The 20,909-nt window shown below is 34.5% G+C and overlaps 2 protein-coding genes across 4 annotated transcripts in view; one reads left to right on the top strand and one right to left on the bottom strand.

Annotated features, from left to right (window-relative positions):
• Positions 1 to 2,452: 2,452 nt before the first annotated feature.
• Positions 2,453 to 8,954, bottom strand: LOC117419649 (CD82 antigen-like). Its single transcript, XM_034032627.3, has 9 exons — positions 8,889 to 8,954; positions 8,415 to 8,507; positions 8,243 to 8,315; positions 7,108 to 7,241; positions 6,672 to 6,746; positions 5,424 to 5,537; positions 5,175 to 5,327; positions 4,568 to 4,651; positions 2,453 to 4,141 (listed from the first exon to the last, which is right to left on the bottom strand). The coding sequence occupies exons 2-9, from the start codon at positions 8,478 to 8,480 to the stop codon at positions 4,079 to 4,081; spliced, it is 762 nt and encodes a 253-aa protein (XP_033888518.2). The 5' UTR covers positions 8,481 to 8,507; positions 8,889 to 8,954; the 3' UTR covers positions 2,453 to 4,078.
• A 1,563-nt stretch (positions 8,955 to 10,517) lies between these two features.
• The window catches only part of lrriq1 (leucine-rich repeats and IQ motif containing 1), a 60,558-nt gene continuing 50,166 nt past the window's right edge, over positions 10,518 to 20,909 (top strand). For 2 of the 3 annotated variants that reach the window (XM_034032623.3, XM_034032620.3), the window contains exons 1-14: positions 10,518 to 10,661; positions 11,368 to 11,513; positions 11,974 to 12,082; positions 13,012 to 13,106; positions 13,298 to 13,394; positions 13,972 to 14,189; positions 14,559 to 14,633; positions 15,001 to 16,257; positions 16,496 to 16,648; positions 17,319 to 17,469; positions 18,253 to 18,446; positions 18,783 to 18,910; positions 19,479 to 19,552; positions 19,877 to 19,970. In XM_034032623.3, coding sequence (XP_033888514.3) covers positions 11,382 to 11,513; positions 11,974 to 12,082; positions 13,012 to 13,106; positions 13,298 to 13,394; positions 13,972 to 14,189; positions 14,559 to 14,633; positions 15,001 to 16,257; positions 16,496 to 16,648; positions 17,319 to 17,469; positions 18,253 to 18,446; positions 18,783 to 18,910; positions 19,479 to 19,552; positions 19,877 to 19,970 — 2,777 coding nt within the window. In that variant the 5' untranslated portion in view covers positions 10,518 to 10,661; positions 11,368 to 11,381. Of the gene's footprint in view, positions 10,662 to 10,683; positions 10,869 to 11,367; positions 11,514 to 11,973; positions 12,083 to 13,011; positions 13,107 to 13,297; positions 13,395 to 13,971; positions 14,190 to 14,558; positions 14,634 to 15,000; positions 16,258 to 16,495; positions 16,649 to 17,318; positions 17,470 to 18,252; positions 18,447 to 18,782; positions 18,911 to 19,478; positions 19,553 to 19,876; positions 19,971 to 20,909 lie in introns of those variants that run through there. The other variant, XM_034032622.3, reaches the window with a different exon arrangement.

Here is a 20,909-nt window from a genome sequence, read left to right as displayed (position 1 = left end):
ACATTAATATTAACAATACCATCTTAATGAGTTGTTTTTCCCACTCGGGTGCCCAGACATAAAAACCAACTCACCTAAGCCAAAATGCAAATGGTATGCTGGTTGCCATTTGGCTCAACAACAGCTACAGGGCAGTAAGGGAAAATACCTTGCTGGTATGAACATGAATACTATCCAAACTTGGGTCTTGTTTCAACTGGGGCTGCTATTGACAGAGTAAATCTGCAGGCTTGGGCTGTCTGGCCTCTGTCTGGGTTTAATACATTCGAACAATGGATATGAACACCTTGCTTAATGACAATGGACAGATGCAGCCTGTCACTAATAGGAGTAGACAAGAGTTGCTTTTGGGGCTGTTTTAAGCTATTTAACTTGGTACTGGTTCTTAGGGACCTGTGCAAACTCAGCTTTCCCATTTAACTTTAATAATGGCTAGTTAGAAATGTCCCTGTTTAGTGCTGAATGCTGTGCAGTGATACAGAATGGCACTATTTAGTTCAAGTGGGAATATTTTTAATATTTTTGTATGTCTGAACATGTACAAAGGGTTGGAGGGAGTGGGATCAGGTGTAAACACTGTTATTTGCTGGTATCCTAATGCTAACTAAACTGTTAATATGATTTATAACTATGTAACCACAATCATAATAATAATAATAATAATAATAATAATAATACATGATTGATTGTTGTGTTTGCATATATGTATTCCCTGGTCACTGGGCTATTGTGGAGATTTAACTGGCTGAGTTTATTGATATGGAATCGGTTTGCAGTCATCAGTCATTCAACAGATCAGACAGTTCTATTCAACAGATCACCATCAATATCAGCAATAACTGCCACACAGAACAACACCGACCTGAGATTGCTACAACTACCCTTCGACATTGTCCTGGGGTCAGTCTCAGCATGCCCTGTTCTCCTGGTGGAGTTAACAGTGCCCTAACCCTAACAGTGCCATGGGAGGATTCCGTGGATGAGGCACATCAGAGGAAGGAACTTTGGTATGCTCGTATAGTGAAGGATCTATCCGAAGAGGCAGAGAAGTAGCAACTGGTCCTGGTTAGGAAGGAAAGAGGCTGATTGGGGACTTCAGAAGAGAAGTAAGGGAGAAAGTTAACATCAATGAAAAGGAATAGATGGCTAAGGTAAGTAAACTAGGTTGGGTTGGGTAGGGGATGGAGGGGAGTAGTGCTCGTCAACGAAACACCGGAGACCAGAGGTGCCTATCTGATGACTTCTGCAAGGTGCTAGGTAGGCCGCACTTTGGTTGATCCCTGGAGCCACCATCGCTGCCGATGTGTGTGCTGATGGTCCAGGGAGGCCGCAAACAGGCCGACCCCTGGAGCGAGCAAATGTAACACAACAATTGTAACAGAATTAAACCAGCAGGAACAAGAAGGAGAAGCTAAATGTGTTCTGAGTAGTTTCTTGCTTGTTTATTTCCAAATCTTTGCAGATTGAGCCCTCTATCTATTTGTACTTCCAGGTGAAGAAATGAAGGTGTCATCAACAATGCAAAAAACATGAAGGTGTCATCAACAATGCAAAAAACATGAAGGTGTCATCAACAATGCAAAAAACATGAAGGTGTCATCAACAATGCAAAAAACATGAAGGTGTCATCAACAATGCAAAAAACATGAAGGTGTCATCAACAATGTAAAAAACATGAAGGTGTCATCAACAATGCAAAAAACATGAAGGTGTCATCAACAATGCAAAAAACATTTTATTGTAGCAAATGCAGTGCACAGCAATGGGGTTTGAATCGAATTGGTGCTATTTTTTAGGATTTGTGTGCATACCTACATAAGCTGTTCTATTCTTCTAAGATATTGTTTGTCCATTTTGGGAAACGCACATCTCTTATAACATGCCCAGTGACTGAGAAGTCAATATATCATATATCAGAAGGAGAAAATTGAACCTCCTAGCCAGTTTGGGATGGATTATATTAATAGGTCCTTGATCACTGTGGAATTTGTGTTTAATTGTCATGTATCGCCCCCTAGTGTTAATAGTTATTGTCCAAAAAGAGGATTGACATAATGTATAGATACAAATATACACATACATTTTTTAATGTGTGTGTGTGCGTATATATATATATATATATATATGAAATAAAAAACTGTTTTCTCACTTCAACAATGCCCTTACACAGTGATAACGATTGCTTTAGCTACAGGAAAACAAGATAACATAAGATGAAACCAAAGAAAGGAATAAAGATATTTAGATGATGTAAGAAGCCTTCCATCTTTATCCTGAGACAGAACCAAGCTTCATCCGTCTCCACCCACCCACGTTATCTCCATAGCATAAAGCTTAATGCTGCATATGCAGCAGATGATAATCTACACCAGCAAAGGGCTTCACTATCACTGTATATCTCTATCACTGTACATCACCATCACTGTACATCACCATCACTGTACATCACTATCACTGTACATCTCTATCACTGTACATCCCTATCACTGTATATCACTGTCAATGTACATCTCTATCACTGTACATCTCTATCACTGTATATCACTGTCACTGTACATCTCTATCACTGTCACTGTACATCACTATCACTGCACATCAACATCACTGTCACTGTACATCTCTATCACTGTACATCACTATCACTGTACATCACCATCACTGAACATCACTATCACTGTCACTGTACATCTCTATCACTGTACATCACTATCACTGTACATCACCATCACTGAACATCATTATCACTGTACATCTCTATCACTGTACATCACTGTCACTGTACATCACTATCACTGAACATCACCATCACTGAACATCACCATCACTGTACATCACTATCACTGTTACAGACTGTTCTTGGCATACTGATACTAGATGCTTCCCCCAAACATTTTATTAGAAATGTATATCCCTGTAACATTTCAGTGTGCCATTTGAATCTATTTACAACAATAAGCTTTTTTATCATTGGAACAAACACACCTCTTTCTCAATTATATACATCAATAATTGCATTTTATTTGAAAGAAACTACATCAGCGTTAACCAAGAAAATGTGTCATGTAGTTTTCTTTGTACAATTTCTTAGGTTAATAATTGGAAAGTTTGTTTTTTTGCAAAATAGATAATTCATACAGACAACTGTGCAAAGAAACTTTAACATTTTACAACAAGACCCATCTACAGTACCTATTTTCAAGACTCCCCCCTTGATGTCATATAGAAGAGACAAGACAAGAATATAAGAGAATATGTGGTACACAGTGATAGTCGTCCTTCTGAGGAACCGTTGAAAGGCACATATCCATGTAATAGACCACGATGTAATACCTGTAAATACATTCATTCTGAAATAGAGATTACAGGCACTAAATCTTCATTCAACATTCATGAACATTTTACATGTGCCTCTAAAGGAATAGTCTACTGCATTATCTGCAAGAAATGCAACAAATTGTATATCAGGGAAACTAAAAGCTGTTTAGCAGACCGGTTCGTAGAACACTTAAGAAACATTCACACGGGCTCCCGAGTGGCGCATCCGGTAAAGGCACTCCGCATGGAGTGCTGGATGCGCCCTATAGCCTGGAGGTCGTCGGTATATATATATATATATATATATACTACAACAAGCTATTTCAGTTGAGTTGAGTTTAATGAAACAGAATAACTACCAACACCCCCCACCCCCATTTTAAATTTAAAAACAGACAAATAAACAACAAACATACTGTACTTAAAAAGTTGAATGTTATTTCACACTTAAAATAATAGGCCTGTCGGACTGTGAAATGGATACAGGAACTTTTAAATTGAACTACCTTATAAATTACCTTTAGATAAAAAGAAATACGGATATTATTAAAAAGCAGGTCATAGTCACTGTTTAGCTTTAATAAAAAGTTTAGTCAGTGGTTTACAGAGACAAAGTACAGTATAATGTTGGATTGTAATCAGCTCTTATGACGGAGTTAGACCAAAGCTCTGCCTTTATAGATAATAATGCTGCCGTTATATAGGGCCTGGAGCCATGATTCCCAAAGTCTTCTCTTCTTTATCAGTCCTTGAGTCGCCTGTGTTACATTGTATGCCTTCTCCCAATATTTCTAAACAAATACAGTGCAAATACAAACTGTAAGACCTAGAAAAGAGAAAAATATTTAATATACAGTACATTAATATTGTGAAACAATCTCATCATTTACTGTTGCTTTATATCCAGTATACATTTTGTTTGTTTTTCTATGTATGATAGATTCATCTTTAACAGTTCAAAAGATTTAGATCTACTATAGGGATAGTATCCTGGACTCAACATACAGTACATCCACAAGGATAAAAAGGGTTACATAATCCCTATCAAAAATGATTAGAGTTTAACAATAGCAAGTAGAGCAACTTTTTTTTGGTTTTAAAATATAGCTGAAACATTTTAAAATGACACACCATTCAAAACATGCAATTCAACAGATATATTTAAAAAATGGGTGTCGTTTGTGAGTTTCAATCCTTGTTTTTGTCTCTTAGGGAATTAAAAAAATGATTTTAGCATTGGTTAGCTCTTTACCTGTACGACAGCCAGTCCAAAGTCAATGCCTAAAATTGACAAGATGTTGCTTGACAGCCACTCTTCTATTAATGCTCCACAGGCCTATGTAAGAAATTATAAAGACAGATCCAAACATAAAGTTTGAATCAGTTGCATTTTTGTGAAGATGGTACTTTTATATATGCATGTATTTTTTTTCTCTCACTGGGATAGACTACCACCTGGCAATCAATGGCAATCCAGTGACGCTGCATTTGGCCCTGTATTTAGGGTCAGTGGTAGTAAGGGCTAATACAATGGTGAAACAGTACTGGATGTAAACAGTTAACTGTATAAGTTGTATAGATATCACTGAATTTTGAGTTTCTGTTAGGACTCACGTGGAAAGGGACCTACTAGACCTGTAGAATTGTGCAAATATTCAGCAACAAAAATATGAAAGTAGAAGAGTCTCAGTGACTTCACAAAAGGGCATGAACGTGAATCATTACTTGATGCAATGATGTGCTCCATTTCAAGAGACCTTCAAAAGTGGACAAGATCTACAGTACTGGGAGCTAGAGTACATGCTGCAGGTTTGCAAGAACATTCTTTAAACTTGAATTACAAGCATTATATTCCTTACCGTGCCATAGACACTTTCATCTTGTGACAGACTGCAAAATAGCTTATCATCTGAACTGGTTCCATTGAAGCACGAACAAGGATAAACACCACTGCTGTTAGTATAGTCATTGCTTAGCCAGTCAGTTGAGTTGACTTTTCCACAGCATTTAAGCTAGGATAAAAAAAATATATATTCTGCAATGATTAACAACACATTATTAATTATGCAAATGTGGTGAGCATTTAAATCCCACATTTTTCAACTTACACTTTTCTGCACTACATCCAGAAGTTTCCAGTCCTTTTTGTCATCATCAGTGCCAAATGGACTCCCATATTCCTTAATCATGTCAGTAACCTTCTTATCCATGAAGGTTTTAATCTACAACAAAAAATATATAATAAGATACATTTTTCCATAATGAATTGGAGTACATCAATTTGAAGATGTCAGACCACAATACATTAGTTAATTATTTGTGATGTTTGTTTTGGGTATGGGAGAGTCCTCATATACTGCATCTGCACTATGAAACCAGTCTGTAAAATTCAATCTCATGCTGTTCAAATATCATACTGGGGCTTTAGTCGGTTCCATCTGCAGTCTACAGTTCAATCTGCAACCGGACATTATACAAAATGATCTGCAATATGTATCACATTTTTTGAGTAATTGCTATTTATAAAATATTAAACAGTATAATATATTAAAAGCACTCACATCCTGCCTATATATATATTTTTCTGCAGCCCAGAAATGTATAACTACATTGGACGCTCATTAGGTAAACTCCATCATCAGCTCGATGGAGATGGGAGAGATCAAGTTCTGCCAACCCACAATTCTAACTTGGGCTGACAGAGTCCCAATTGGAATCAGTTTTATCTTGATCTGCTGCTGTTGGAAATGAACTAGTCTCAGTGGCATGTGGAAACGTGACTATAGACACTACATTCATAAATAGACCTGTTGGCAATACAAGAAGGAGGCTCCCCAAATAATGTATCTCACCTCTGAAACATACTGAATGTTAAGGAACTGAAGGGCTTTTAATTGCTTAGTTAATAAGTATGTCAGTAACATGCATCCTCTGCCAAGGCTGTAAATTAGAATAATTAGTATGATTAAAAAGTAGACAACCATGACATACTGTATCGACAGAATTAGCAATTAAATGTTTGCTATTCTCAAAATATATACAAGAATGTAGGTGTGACATATAGATGGACAGATATTCTCAAAAAGTTAATTTATATCATGTTAAATGCATGTTTTATGACAGTTGGATAAGCAGTTCTCTAGATTTATAAAAAAGAAAAAAGTGAGGTGTGGCATTTGACCGTCTCCACTATTAGGGGATAATAAGAGATAAGTATATGTTATAACTACTTTTTATAAAACTTCAGCAACAAGTACTACATTTACAGCATCTCCCAAAACTTGGACCAGGCCATGCTGAAGAATTCTGCACCATTCAGAGTAAGCAACTGAAATACATATCATGTGTTTACTTACTTTACCGTTGTTCGCTAACAATGTAAACGTTACAAAAACCTGAGCAGCAAGTATTATGAACAGGCATCCCATATACTGCAAAAAACAAACACAAAAAAAATGATTTTTACAATCTCCGCTACATCTTTTTACAAAGAAATATGACTGAATGAATTTACGTTTTTAGCATTTGCTGAAGCTGTGCAACACTTTTTGTATAATTTAAAAAAGACTAGCGAGATGCTGGATATCATTTTGAAAGAGTCAACAGTGTCATTAATCATACAAAACAAAAAATAAATCTGCACATTTAATTCATGGAAACTAATTTAAAAACTGTCCAGGCTAATTTCACAACTGTAAGCAACTTATTCTTGGTTTATTAATTACTAAATGCAAAACCTTCCTGAATATAAAGCAAATGTCATTAAAAGTGAGTATGAAGAATTCACCTTACCAATATTAGTAGACATCTGATTTCCTTGTATGCCCCCAGGCATCCCATGAAGCAAACCAGTACAGCGACAAACCCAATAGCGATAAGAACATATGCTACAAATACTACTGAGAGAATTTTTTCATCAGTAGTGCCTAAGAAAATAATTGAAAAATGAATAATTACTTACACATTTTTTACTCTGTTGAAAGTTTACTGTGATATCAAATTTAAATTATGCTACTTGGTACAGTATGTACTGAAAACGTGGTCAAACGCATGTAACATAATAATTATTATTAATATAATGAATTATCATGGTAATTTACCTGCGAAAAGAAGGCTTCAGACTTGGGAATGACAAATCACCTGAAACACTGCTACACATACTGGAATTCGCTATCAAATTGCCACTTTACATCACGCTACAGGGCATGTTTATCAGCTGTTAACAACCAGTACTAACATGTTAACCTGTAGTGTCGTAACATTTCCAGTTTATAGGATACACTAACACATGTATGTTTGTGTTTGATAAGAAAATAAATAAATCAGGGTTAGTTAATATATAGTGACCTATTTATAACTGATAAAAAAAGAACTGCAAAACGCTACTACAGTATCATCAGTTTATAATCCCTAAGTAGGGAGCAGATGTTTGCTATACATTTTTAACTGATCTATTTTATTTTTAGTTTATACAGTCTGTACAGATATCCAGTACATTCTCTCTCTCTCTCTCTCTCTCTCTCTCTCTCTCTCTCTCTCTCTCTCTCTCTCTCTCTCTCTCTCTCAATATATATATGGTATGTTTTTATTTTTATAAGGAATGGCATATACAGTAAATACCACAAAACCATTAAAATAGTGCTTTGTGTAGCAATTTGAAAACAATCTTCTCTAATAGTGTATTTGAATGATCTGCCTCTGAAACTATGTAAAATACAAAGGTGTGCTGCATTTATTTATTAAAAGGCAAGGTAACTGTATTTAGATCCACCTTCATCTTGTATCAGTTGTTTAGAGCCCATGAAGTATCAGTTGGGTTAAGGTCAAGATCCATATCCTCCCTCTCCCTCTTTAAGTGCAATACCAAACTGTAAGTATTATGGATACTGTTACGATTACTGTGGATGCTATTGTTCTGTGTACTTACGGAGTGTAGCAATAAAAGTGTTGCTTTCAAACAGAATCCACACCCCACAACCCAGAAGAACAATTCCTAGAATCTGAAAGTATAATTCAGTGGCAAATTATGCATACAATACTTTATTTTCTGAAGTTTAACAAAATATAATATGAATATATTACGAAAAGTTAAGACTTACCAGGAAGATACCATTGAAAAACAGAAAAAAGTATCTGAGGATGTAAATTCTGTCTTGGACGTTCATTTTGTTGACTCTGTGGTATTCAGATGTCTGCAATTGTAAAACACATTACATTACAAATTCCTTGTTTAGTTGATAAGTGGACTAAAGGGCTGTGGCAAACAGGGCTGTTAGCAGGCTCTCATTGGCAGGTGCTTCTGCATCCGTGACTGCATATTTTCTGAGAAACAATTGCGTTAAATGTATGACTTCAGGGACCCCTGAAGAACAGACTTTTGTGAAAGAGTGTAGTTTAAATATCTTGATGATTTAAAAAAAAAAAATGTAAATCTGTGCTTGTCTTGGAGTCCATTGTGGTCCTTCTCCCTATTGGCAGTGTCATGTATTTCCAAAAACAACAATATATACTAATAAACACAAGTATACAAGTACTCATGTATAGACAAATCGAGAACAATATTTAATACTTACCACAAATGTTTCTGTCTGGCTGGTTAACGAAACTTTGCTCTGTCTAGTTGGCTGTCTTGTGTTGTATGCTACAGCTGTTTTTTTTTTTTTTTTTGTATGTCTACAACCAGGAAGTTCCCTTATTCCAAAGTGCAAACTTCCTTAGCTCATACTGAGAATATGTTTAGGCCCCAGTTATTCTTTAATAGATTATGACCCTTGAAGTTATAGAAACGCATATTAACAGTAACCACTTCCTTGTAGTGTGTGGTGCTAGAAAAAGCCCTTATAAATGTACACTGAAACAAACTGTTAAATGCAGGATGTGTGAAGCATTATTAAAGGATAGTAAAACACAGTGAACGTATGCCAACACACAGACAAGCATGTGAATCATTGGGATGGTAAAGCATGGTAAAACCCATAGTTAACCATGGTACCATTTTTTTTGCATACAGTATTGTGATGTGACATTTATTATTATTATTATTATTATTATTATTATTATTATTATTATTATTATTATTATTATTATTTATTTCTTAGCAGACGCCCTTATCCAGGGCGACTTACAATCGTAAGCAAATACATTTCAAGTGTTACAATACAAGAAATACAATAAGAGCAAGAAATACAATAACTTTTGTTCAAGCAAAGTACAAGTGTGACAAACCAAAATTCAATAATACAGCAGATAATAGTGATAGTTACATCAGGATATGATTAAATAGTGATAGTTACATCAGGATGTGATTAAATACAAAGTACTACAGGTTAAACACTTGGCAGATTACAGTAGTCTGAAGTACAGGATCCTTCAAAGCCATATTGTCAATATGCTGCTGAAGAAATGAAAGCTCATCCCACGGGTTAAAAGAAGCGCAGGCAGTGTATGATCCCAATTGGGAACAGCATTTATTCAACAGGGGGAATATCAGTGTGCGCACAGTAAATTGCGACATCTGTTGGTGAAAGTAAGAACTGCAGTCAACTAGCAGGTGAAATTTGTAGTAATTTATTCTGGATGAGATTTGATGCATATTAAGGAGGCCAAATGTCAAAGTGCTTATTTATTTGCAGGCCAGCCTTGTGTTTATAGAGCGATTGACAAAATAAGCCAGTGGGTAAACAATGGATAATTACTATGAGCTTGCAAATTTCACAAGTATGAATCTGCACCATACATTTTAACTAAGACCAACAACAATCATTTTGTAGCGCTGACTACAAGTCCATTGCAATACGTGTTGTTTAAACAAAATACAAATACAATATTCTTTCAACAATCTATTTTACAGCAATATTTTGTTTTTCTTTCTGTTTTTGTAATATATATATATATATATATATATATATATATATATATATATATATATATATGAAAGAATTTTTTTAATGTACACAACAAGCATCTTTAAACTTAATTTAATCAAAACAGCATAATAATAATAATAATAATAATAATAATAATAATAATAATAATAATAATAATACGACTACTACGACTACTACTACTAATAATAATAATACAATTATTGACTCAACTAATGAGTTAAAGCTATGTTAATAGGAAACACCGTTCCACTGTTTACGAATTGGTTTATGCTGTTACGGAAACAAGATTTTTGCTCTGTTCATTGTTACTAAATTTGTCCCTGATTGTGTTCCATAGATTGTGCCATACCCGGTGTTACTATGGTTACCACAGAGACAGAGACGCTGAAAGATGTAATGGATTCTCATGCTGACGAATTTACTACACAAGTAATATTTCCTTGCTGAAAACGTAATAACGTAAGGATTATTTTGTTGTTGTTGTTTACTAATTTCGATTCACGTCTTGAAGTTGTTGGATTCTTTAAAGCTGTTGTTGTAGCAACTCAGAGTCCAACGCCATGGGATACGTACGTAACGAGTTCACCGTGTTGTTATTATTATGCGATATGATTCGACATCTTCTTACTCTTATACAACAAGACACGGTAATTGTATCACATTAATGTAAGTAATGTCGCGTCTTCATATCATATATGTAGAGTTCAAATGATAATTTATAACAGTAAATACTATACTTTATATGCAATTCTTTCTATGGTTATAACAGCAAATAATAATAAAAATAAACATATCTGATAGTAAATACACATAGTAAATCGTTTAATATGGATACTCACAACAGACTTTTGTATTTTGTAGAAGCAAGGTCGTGCAATAAGCCCATCTCATGTCTGATTACTCTAAAATAAAATCACCAGGGACTGTTAACCACACATCTCATTAGTTTAACTTATGCACTCGGCAGAGTGTTGGCTTAAAGCTAAAAATTAAAAAAATGATTTTTTTAAAACTGTTCGTACACTGGTAGCTTTTTTCAGGAAGAATCCGCAAAGTGGGGCTTAAATGAACTTGCATATAACAGACTACATTATTGTCCTTAGCAGATTTTGACATTGAAAGAAGGAAGTGGCTTTCACAGCACTCTTCAAAACCCTTTTTGCAGGTTATAAGCAGACAATGGATGTGGACCAATCAGTCGAAGAAGCCATTCAACAAGAGTTAAACACAATCTTCATAAGTTCTTTAGATGCTGAAGAACTGGAAAGCTATGAAGACGATGACGAAGAAATCATTTCTGAAGATGAAACAGTAAGAGTATTTATGAAATATTACTGCATTTCCAAGTTGACCTGAAAACATCTATACAATCTGTATTTATGGTTACTGTGGCCATTTTACCGACAGGAGATATTAAACATTTAATGTATTAACTAACCTTTAGGCTATATTTTGAATAAAATGTCATAATTGTTCATCACATCAGCCCAATACAATTGATTTAACTTGCATTATAATGGTCTTTGATACAGTACTCAACATACGTCATTATGTGTGTCAGATATCAAATATTTCTACACGGCAGGACAACCAAGTCTTTAATTTTTCCTGTGGTGTATGTTGGAAGAAAACAGTTACTGAAAGTAATATGATCTTTTTAAAAGATACATTAAATAGATTTTGTTTTAACATGTAACTTAAATATCCACATCAAAGTTAATAAGAGTTGTATAATGCTATATTGAGTTTGCGTTATACTTTATGTGTCTAGGTCCCTCATGAATTGCCCCTGTCAGTGGTTTCATGTTTGGAATTAGCAAAGAGCAGAATCCACACTGCTGAACAGCTTATTCTACAGGACTTGGAGGACAACCAATTTAGTAAGTTATATAAGGCCATGGTAATCTAAAATGTGCCTGATCTAGATACCACTATACTATAGATGAATGAATCTGGGCATTTGTGAACTCAAGGTTATAACAGTTCATTCAAGTCTCTTTAGTGTATTTGTTTGAGAAATTTTAATAATTCAAATGGCAGCAGTTTTTGATCTGTTGCTGTAGAGATTGTTTGGGATGGCAACAAAGCATACTTGAGAACAAGTCAAAGTGAAATAAACACATGACTATTCTTTATGATGGTATAAGGTAATAATAATAATAATAATAATAAAAAAAAAGTACTATGAAGCTGTCATCCTTCAATAAGGTTTGTCACATACACATTGCAACCTACTCAAAATCCCCTTGTATGCAGTTGTTAAAAAGGGATCTGTAAAATGACTTGCCTTTGTAAGTAAATGAAAAACTGAAAGTGCACGTTTATATATTTTTCCTTTAATGTATTGCTTGTAGGTCTACTTGACATGAAATCTATATATACTTTACATTATGGTTAATTTGTTTCTCCTTAAAAACAAGTTGGTTTGTTTTATTTATTTCACTGCATTTTAGTTAAATGGTTTTGGGACACTCTATCAAGCCTTCTATGATCATCCTAATATGTTTACACACAATATATGCTAAGATGTTTTACGTAAGAAAGGAACACATTTGATTAGAACAGCAGCAGTAAGTTCTGTTGCTGTTTAGGTCATTAAAAAGGGGCCAGCCGTGTTATTTATTTATTTTAAATACTTTGTAATTTAAAGCTTTTGAGAATTTCCTTACTTTGTTTTTATCTTTATCACCAGGAAAACCAAATACATAAATGTAGACTTTTTTCATTTATACATTTTTGGATCAGAAAAGGCTTACACATAAGTATTGAAATCATTAGTATTTGCTAACTAATTTAGATTTTCTTTCAGATGGTCTTTACGATGTGGCTCCATATAATGATTCAGATTATTTGGTTGAATTAGCTTCTGAATATAATGAAGATCCTGTGACGTTCAAGGAGCGAGTATGTCATTTTTACTATTAATATTAATTTATAATGAAAATTTAACATTGGTTTTAAATTGTAATAATACTTGGAATGTAAAAATTAACAAATTTATGTGAATCAATGAAATTAGGAGCTGGAAATCAAGGACTTAAATAATGTCATTAAATATGAACTGCATACAGTACATTTTTTTATCTCAACTTAAGATAATTGGTGAAATTGAGGATGAAGAAGCACTGCAGTCATCTTGTAACCCTGATAATCACATGGGAAATGAGGAACATTTTATGGAACAAACCACTGGTGAGTAGAAAGGTCATATATACACACACACACACAATATAGATTATATATATATATACACACACACAATATAGATAATATATATTCTCTATTACAACATAGTTTTTCTGCAGCTGTATTTAACCCTAACTCTAACCCTAAAGATTTTTTTCGGTTTTGAGAAAATTAGAGATGAAGTAGGGATAAAATGTTTCAGTTTTATTTTTATTTCAGACTTGTTTTTCTTACTAAATAATTCTGTTTCTTCTTTTTCTTCTAAACTGTCACGCATTGTGCATTCATTTCCATGGATACCCCACATTCTCTGCAACATGAGCTTTTTGTAAACCACACTTTCATTGTTATGATGTCAAACTAAAATGCCTGGTTAGTTGTTTCCTGGTTGAAATCCAAAGAAATCCCTTACAAGTTAATACCAATACATGCTGCCAATCAAAGTAGTTTGGGTTAATGTATAGTGGGAAAATATAAAGTCCTCTCCTCACACCTTATTCTGAAATCACATGCTTGTTGTGGTAATGGACATGGCAGATCTGAGCAGTTACTGACAACACTTTTGCACTAACTTTATCTTTAGAGAACATTGCTACTGAATATTCAGAAACTGAAAAAAAATGCATGCAGGATCTGCTGGACTGGGAGGAAAAAATAAAAGAATTGGAAGAGAAGAGGATCTTGGAGCTTAAAACTAAGAAAGAACAGCAGGCGAAAGAGCAAAGAGAGGATGAGGTGAAAAGGAGACAAAGGCAGAAAGAGTTTGAGGTGGAGTTAAAGAGACTAGAAGAAGAAAATTTGGTAAGACACATCGTTGATACTGTGGTACTTTTTTAGTTTTTCCTTTGTAAAGTGTTTTCAGGAGAAAAACAAAGGGTTTATTCAAGAAATGTACAATGAATATGTTTAAAATATGCTAATGAATGCCAGTATAACTATTTGTATGGTTAACATGTTCATTGATTAATTAAACGTGTTATTTCTAGAACTGTGCTGAGCTACAGTACTTTAGACAGTTCTGCTTTCTCATGATCATTTATAGGTTTCCAGTGATATAAGATGGAATATGCTCTTGTAAATGTTTAAAAGTACTTCAACACTATGGAGTGTACAATATTATAATTCAGGATTTAAAATGGTATTTATCTGTGTGTACCTGTATGTCTGCAGCAACAGCAGGTTGAACTGGAAGTGAAAGCAAAAAAGGAAAAGCAAGCTTTACAACTGGAATTAAATCTACAAGAGGTAATTTGAACCTATTTGACTTATTGTCGATGCTCTTCACTTAAACTAATTATTTACTTGCTTTCATTTTGATGTTTTAATGTATATTGATCATAAGGAATAACTCTCCATGAATAGGGTCATGTTATTTTGGTATATATCTTATATGGTGAAAAGGACCAGGCTTATGTTAAATACATAAAATAAGCACGAGAACAGCATAGTAAACTGCATACTTTGCCATTTTCATGCAAATGTACTTTTATATGCCTTATTCTGTTAAAGTGGATTTGGTAAGTATTAACTTGCAAAAACTGTGTTCTAGTGATGTGAGCCTTAGAGCTTCTTTTTAACGCAAGTTTCTCACAATCCATATTTCTCTATACAGGAACTTATAAGAAATCTGCAGAAACAAATGGAAGTGGAAAAACAAGATTTTGAACAGCGGCAATCCATAGAGAGGAGGCTGGAAGAGTTGAGATGCAGGGCAGCAACGCAAATCCAGGCCAGAATCAGGAGTTTTTTGGTACGCAAGAAAACTATTTCTTTACTGAGGCAAAGAAAAGAAGAGAAAAAAAAGGAAAGAGACCTGCAACTGAAACTGGAAAAGGAGCAGAAAGAAAGGGAAGAAGAGCGCAAAAGAACACTGGAGGAACAGAAACTCAAAAATGAGGAAGAAAAGAAGAGAAAGGAGGAACTGGAAAAGAAAGAAAGGAAGGAACAGGAGAGGAGACGTGCTGAATATGAAAAGAAAAAGGAGGAAGAACGGCTGCGTTTAGAGCGGGAGAACCAGCTGAAGTTCGAAGAGGAGAAAAAGTGGAAGGAGGAAGAAGCGAAAAAACAAAGGGAAGAACTACAAAGAAGAGCCAGGCTGGTGGAAGAGGAGAGACAGAAACAAGAACAGAAAAAGAAACAACTGGAAGAACTAAAAAAGAAGGGGGACTGGGAGAAGAAAACAATAGAAGAGCTTGAGAGAAAGAAACAAGAAGAGAAGTTTGAACAAGAGGAACTCGACCTAAAGGAGAAAAATGAGAAAGAAAAAGAACAGGTTTGCATAGTTGAAAAGAACACAGGTGATGCCACACAGTATGATAAACAAAACAGCCTAGTACAAAACATATGTCCATCTACTGGACAAACAGAAGGAGTGTCAAAAGTTTTAGAAAAAGAGGCTAATCTGATTGGATCTGAGGAGTCTGCCATCTCCAATGATAACAAAGCTGCTGTAAAACTAGAAGCATCCAACCAGGAAAAAAATGAAATATTCAGTAATAAAAACAACACACAGTTTCAAAATTCAGAAAAAACTCTGGACAGAACTAAAGAGAAACATAACCAGTTAACACCTAACAGTGATATTTCGCGAATAAAAACACCAGGCTCTTTGGAAGGTTGTGATCTATATTACAACAGTGCCTCTGCAGACAAGTTTTCTTTAGTAAGTCAGATGAGCCTCCCTGATTGTACTGAACAGAAAAGGCTAGCTTGGATGAAGGCTTGTACTCCTTGGTCCAAACTTGCCATGGAGAACAAGAGGAAAAAAGTGGTCAAAAGGAAGATAACACGAAGAGCTTCATCAGGACAGCTGCCAGCTTTGAGTGCAGAGCTAGTCCTTCAGTCTGCCGTCTGCAACTCACTTAAGCAGGTAGTGTAAATACCAGTAATTAAATACTAGTACACTGATGAAGGCACTAGCTGAAATTTGTATCTACTTAGCTTGATTTTATTTTTTATTGAGTATTTTGAAGATACGGAAACATACAGTTTTTATACTGTGTATTCATATTTTTCAGTACTAGCTGGACATATACTTGTTGTGATTCAATAGAAAAAACACTTGCTGGGCTATATAGCTTACTTTATTGTGTAAAATTACATTTTAGGTCACAACAGTTACACTTGAGGATTTACCTGGCTGCAATCTCTCCACTCTCTCTGAGTGTACAAAGCTACAGACGCTGACTCTCAGACGATGTGGCTTGACCGCGCTTGATGGTATCAACCGATGCAAAGAACTCAAACATATTGATGTACAGGTAACAGTTATCTTCTCAAGTTTAAAATACTATGTTTGTTAAAATCCTTAGACAAAATCAAGGTCCTGACAGCTGACAGCAGGCTACATGTAATAAAAGATAAGAATGTGCAGGTCTCAAGGCCACAATGTGGACACTCCTGGTGCCTTGTGTGACCTGGTCAACATACTGACTACATGCAGACAATGTGAAACCCAGTTTAGTACAGTATTCTACTTTGCTGGCAATAAGAAGGTGACAAACCAAATACTGACCAAATATATTAGATAGTTGTATTTGTAGTTACATGATCTAGACAAAAATATGGATGTCACGTGGATGCATGATTTAGAATGTAATGCTGATGAACTGGTTTTCAAAAGAGAAAGAGAAAAAAAAAGTCAAAAAAGTTATTCCAAGATTTTGAGGGAAGCTGTTCTCAGGTAAAATCTTAATTTGATTTCTGCTTTTGAATATATTGCAAGAGGTATTATATCAAAAAAAAAAAAAAATATATATATATATATATATTTTTTTTTATATTAATACAGGCCAGTCATAAATAAGTAAATGCAACAGGTGTCATAGACATTTTTAATTATCTGTTTTGATGTTTATTAAAAATAGAAATAGGATTAATTATTTGTATTGTTAAGGTGCTGTAATGAACCCTGTTTTTATTAATTTGAAGGAAAATGGAATTCAGTTCATAAATTGCCAAGACTTGGAGGACCTTTCTGTCCTTCTCCTGAATCGGAACCAGCTCACCTCTATACATGGTCTGGATGGAGTCATTAATCTTAGAGTGCTTGAATTGTCACATAACAGCATCACACGTATTGGTAAGATGTGTTTCCTTTGTGTACACACAATACAGTATGACACATTTAATTGTTGGCTCACTACTTATATACCTTTAATTTGTAATGTTGGGAAGAGCAAAAATGTAGTAGACCAACAGAATGTCTTATCTATCAGGCTGTAACATTACTCCAGAATGCAGTTTACTCTACTGATTTTAAATACAGCAAGTAGAATGTCCACAAGGTGGTGGTATTGGCATTTAATTAAATAAAGTTGTAAGATCACTTTAATGAATAAGTTGCAGTAGCCTTTTAATATAAAAGCTGCAGATTTATAGACATGCAAAATTGAGTTTTTTTCTTATTTGTCTTATTTGTGTACCTCTTAATTGATCTATCCATGTATTTATTACAAAATAGCATATAACACCCTGTCACACAATAATATTTAATAGACACAATTATAAACATTTAAAAAATCAACTGTGCTATTCAATTTCTTGATGGTGGAGAATCTCAATCCTCTGCAAAAGGACCGTCCCTGTGGTTAAATACAGTAAGTTACATAAAACTGGCTCATATGCTCAGTTTTTTTTTTTTTTTTTAATAACCATGGTTCACAAATGGCCTAGACAGGTTATATTTAGGTCCAGCTACATTTATATCGGTGGAACTGACCACATTGAATGCATTTTGTGTATGTGTGTGTGTGTGTGTATATATATATATTTTTTTTTTTTTGTAGAACTTATCATATTCTTTATCAGATAAATAGATACTATTTTAATAGTAGTTAATAGTTTTTCTGCTTAAATCCTGTAGGTGGCTTGGAGTCTCTAAAAAAACTCCAAAGACTAGTGATGGACCACAACCAGTTAATCAGCACAAAAGGACTGATAGAAACACCTACTCTCCTGTATCTCGATTGTGCTTACAACCATCTAACTTGTGTTGAGGGCACAGAAAACTGTGTTCTGCTCCAGACACTAAAGCTTCAGGGCAACAACCTCACTGAGGTAGCACATTTGTTAAATTATATTTGATGCTCAAATCTAGTGAAATGCTTATTAACTTAAAATACAGATCATTTTGTATTTCAGATATGTTTGGGCACCACCACGTGTCTGTAAACAGTTTTTAAACTTTACACTTCTAATATTTAAAGTGTTGTTCTGGATATCTGATACTGTTTTTTTTATTTTTAACATGGTAAGAATTGTTTTATGTATATGCGGTCCTATTTCTGATCATTGTAACTATGGATGTCCCATAATACCATGTATAATTTCCTCTTGCCATTATATAGGGAAGTTCAAGCTGAATTTATCATAACGATATCTTGTTTCATCTAGCCTCCTGGGTTGGTAAATCATGTATTGATAAAGGAGCTGTATCTGGATGACAACAGCATATCCTCACTGGAGAGTTTGTCATCTTACTGGCTACCTCTCCTTCATGTCCTTTCAGTAGCGCAGAACAGGTAAACCACAAAAAATTAAAATAATCTAAATGTGTCAAAGATACAAATATATTGAATCATAAATTGTAAATATCCATAAAGTTAAACTCTCATTCATAAGAAATACATTGGAACCAAAAATACAATGTTTCTTTTTATTACCACTAAATATTGTACCCTTATTCTTTTTACCAAAATGTTTGAACTAATCATTCCTGTTTCTGAAGTGATACTATATTGGTTCCATTCAGGATTGATAAATAACATTGTATAATTAATTCATTTCAGCAGTATTGCACACACTATTTATTTATTGTTTGCAGGCTATTCACTTGTCATGGTCTGCAACCACATTTTTCAAAAATCCAATGTATGGGGGTGTTGACAAGAGCTGATCTTGGAAAGAATTGTATTGGTACAATATTTATCAATATTGTATTTATCATGTTGGTCTCCAGGTTAAATCTCTTGGGATGAAACATCTTTCTTATCTTTCTTATGTTGTTTTGTCGTCCCCCCGTCCCCCCCCGCCCCAATATGTTTTATTGCAGTGGTGACTTTCTAACTGCTTTGTCATTATACTTTTCAGCATGACTCATCTGACACTCCTTTCTGACTTCATATCTTTGGAAAAACTCAATGTTAGCCACAACTGCATCTCAGGTGACAGTTTTATATCTTGTAAAATAAGTTGCGCTCTGTTACAATGTTACTTGAAGTTACATTAATCTAGTAAAACGTTTTTAAAAATGTCAGTTTAGGAACAAGCTGTACTATATGAACACTAATCAAACATGTACATGTTTACTACTGGTTTTATATTACAGGACCACTTGTTGATTTGTTTATGATCTTTTTGTTTCAATAACCTATAGATATGTGTATGCTACTGAATCTAAAACAAGCTCTATCTTTAATAAAAATATAATAGACTGTTTTCCTTTACCCAACCCTGTAAAATATTAAAGCTGTAAAAATCTATTGCAGAACTGACAAGTTTTGTCCCATGCCTTGAAGAATGTAAATATCTGAAAGAGCTATCTGTCGCTGGAAACCCCTTTCAGCATGAAGCAGAGTGGAGGTAAAATACTTTTTAAAGAAATGTTGTAATGTGCTGTATAGTGTTAAGGAAGTGTGTCTACAGTGAATATGCATGAAGTTACATTTTTACAGTCATGTCAAAATGTGGCTGAACTGTTACAATTTTACTTACTAAGAAATAAAAAAAAAAAAAAAAAAGAATCTAGTATATACAGTCAATTCTCATTAAAGGGTACATAAGGGCCTTTTTATTTCATTGTGTTACATGTCCCCATGTGTTACTACAACTGTTTACGAAGGCAACACATGGGAACATGTAACACAATAAAATGAAAAGGTCCTTATATACCCTTTAATAGACATTTTAAGGGACCAGCAAAAAAAATTGTCATCTGTAATTCTTATTGTCAGGATTCTAAAGCCAAATGCATACGTCAGTTTGTATTGACATTACAGTAACACTGAAATCAAATTTAATTTACAGAACAATTAAAAGTGTTATACATTTAAAAGTACTGCTGTAAGTGAACTTTTAGAAAATATACATTGCAAATTAACTGCACTTCAAATATGCATGTCCCATTATGATCACTGGAAATTTTAAACCACAAAAGCAAGGCGTCCTCAGAATCAGGGTATTGAGCTAGCCCATTTTTTTAGAATGGTTGACAAAGTGTTTGTCTGAATGTGGAAATCTAGCTAAATATGTATTTTTCTTGTACGATGGTGCATTATCCATGGCTTTCAAATCCTCCATTTTCGTCTGCAAGGATAATGTACATTTTTGTGTGAGCACTATGGCAACTTGAAATGCATCCTGGGCAGCAGTGTGGAGAAGTGGTTAGGGCTCTGGACTCTTGACTGGGGGGTCGTGGGTTCAATCCCCAGTGGGGGGACACTGCTGCTGTACCCTTGAGCAAGGTACTTTACCTAGATTGCTCCAGTAAAAACCCAACTGTATAAATGGGTAATTGTATGT

This window comes from Acipenser ruthenus, chromosome 14 (genome assembly GCF_902713425.1).
Source record: "Acipenser ruthenus chromosome 14, fAciRut3.2 maternal haplotype, whole genome shotgun sequence".
NCBI classification, from domain to species: domain Eukaryota; kingdom Metazoa; phylum Chordata; class Actinopteri; order Acipenseriformes; family Acipenseridae; genus Acipenser; species Acipenser ruthenus.
The sequence above is the reverse complement of the archived record's forward strand: the minus strand, read 5'-3'. Positions and strand labels throughout refer to the sequence as shown.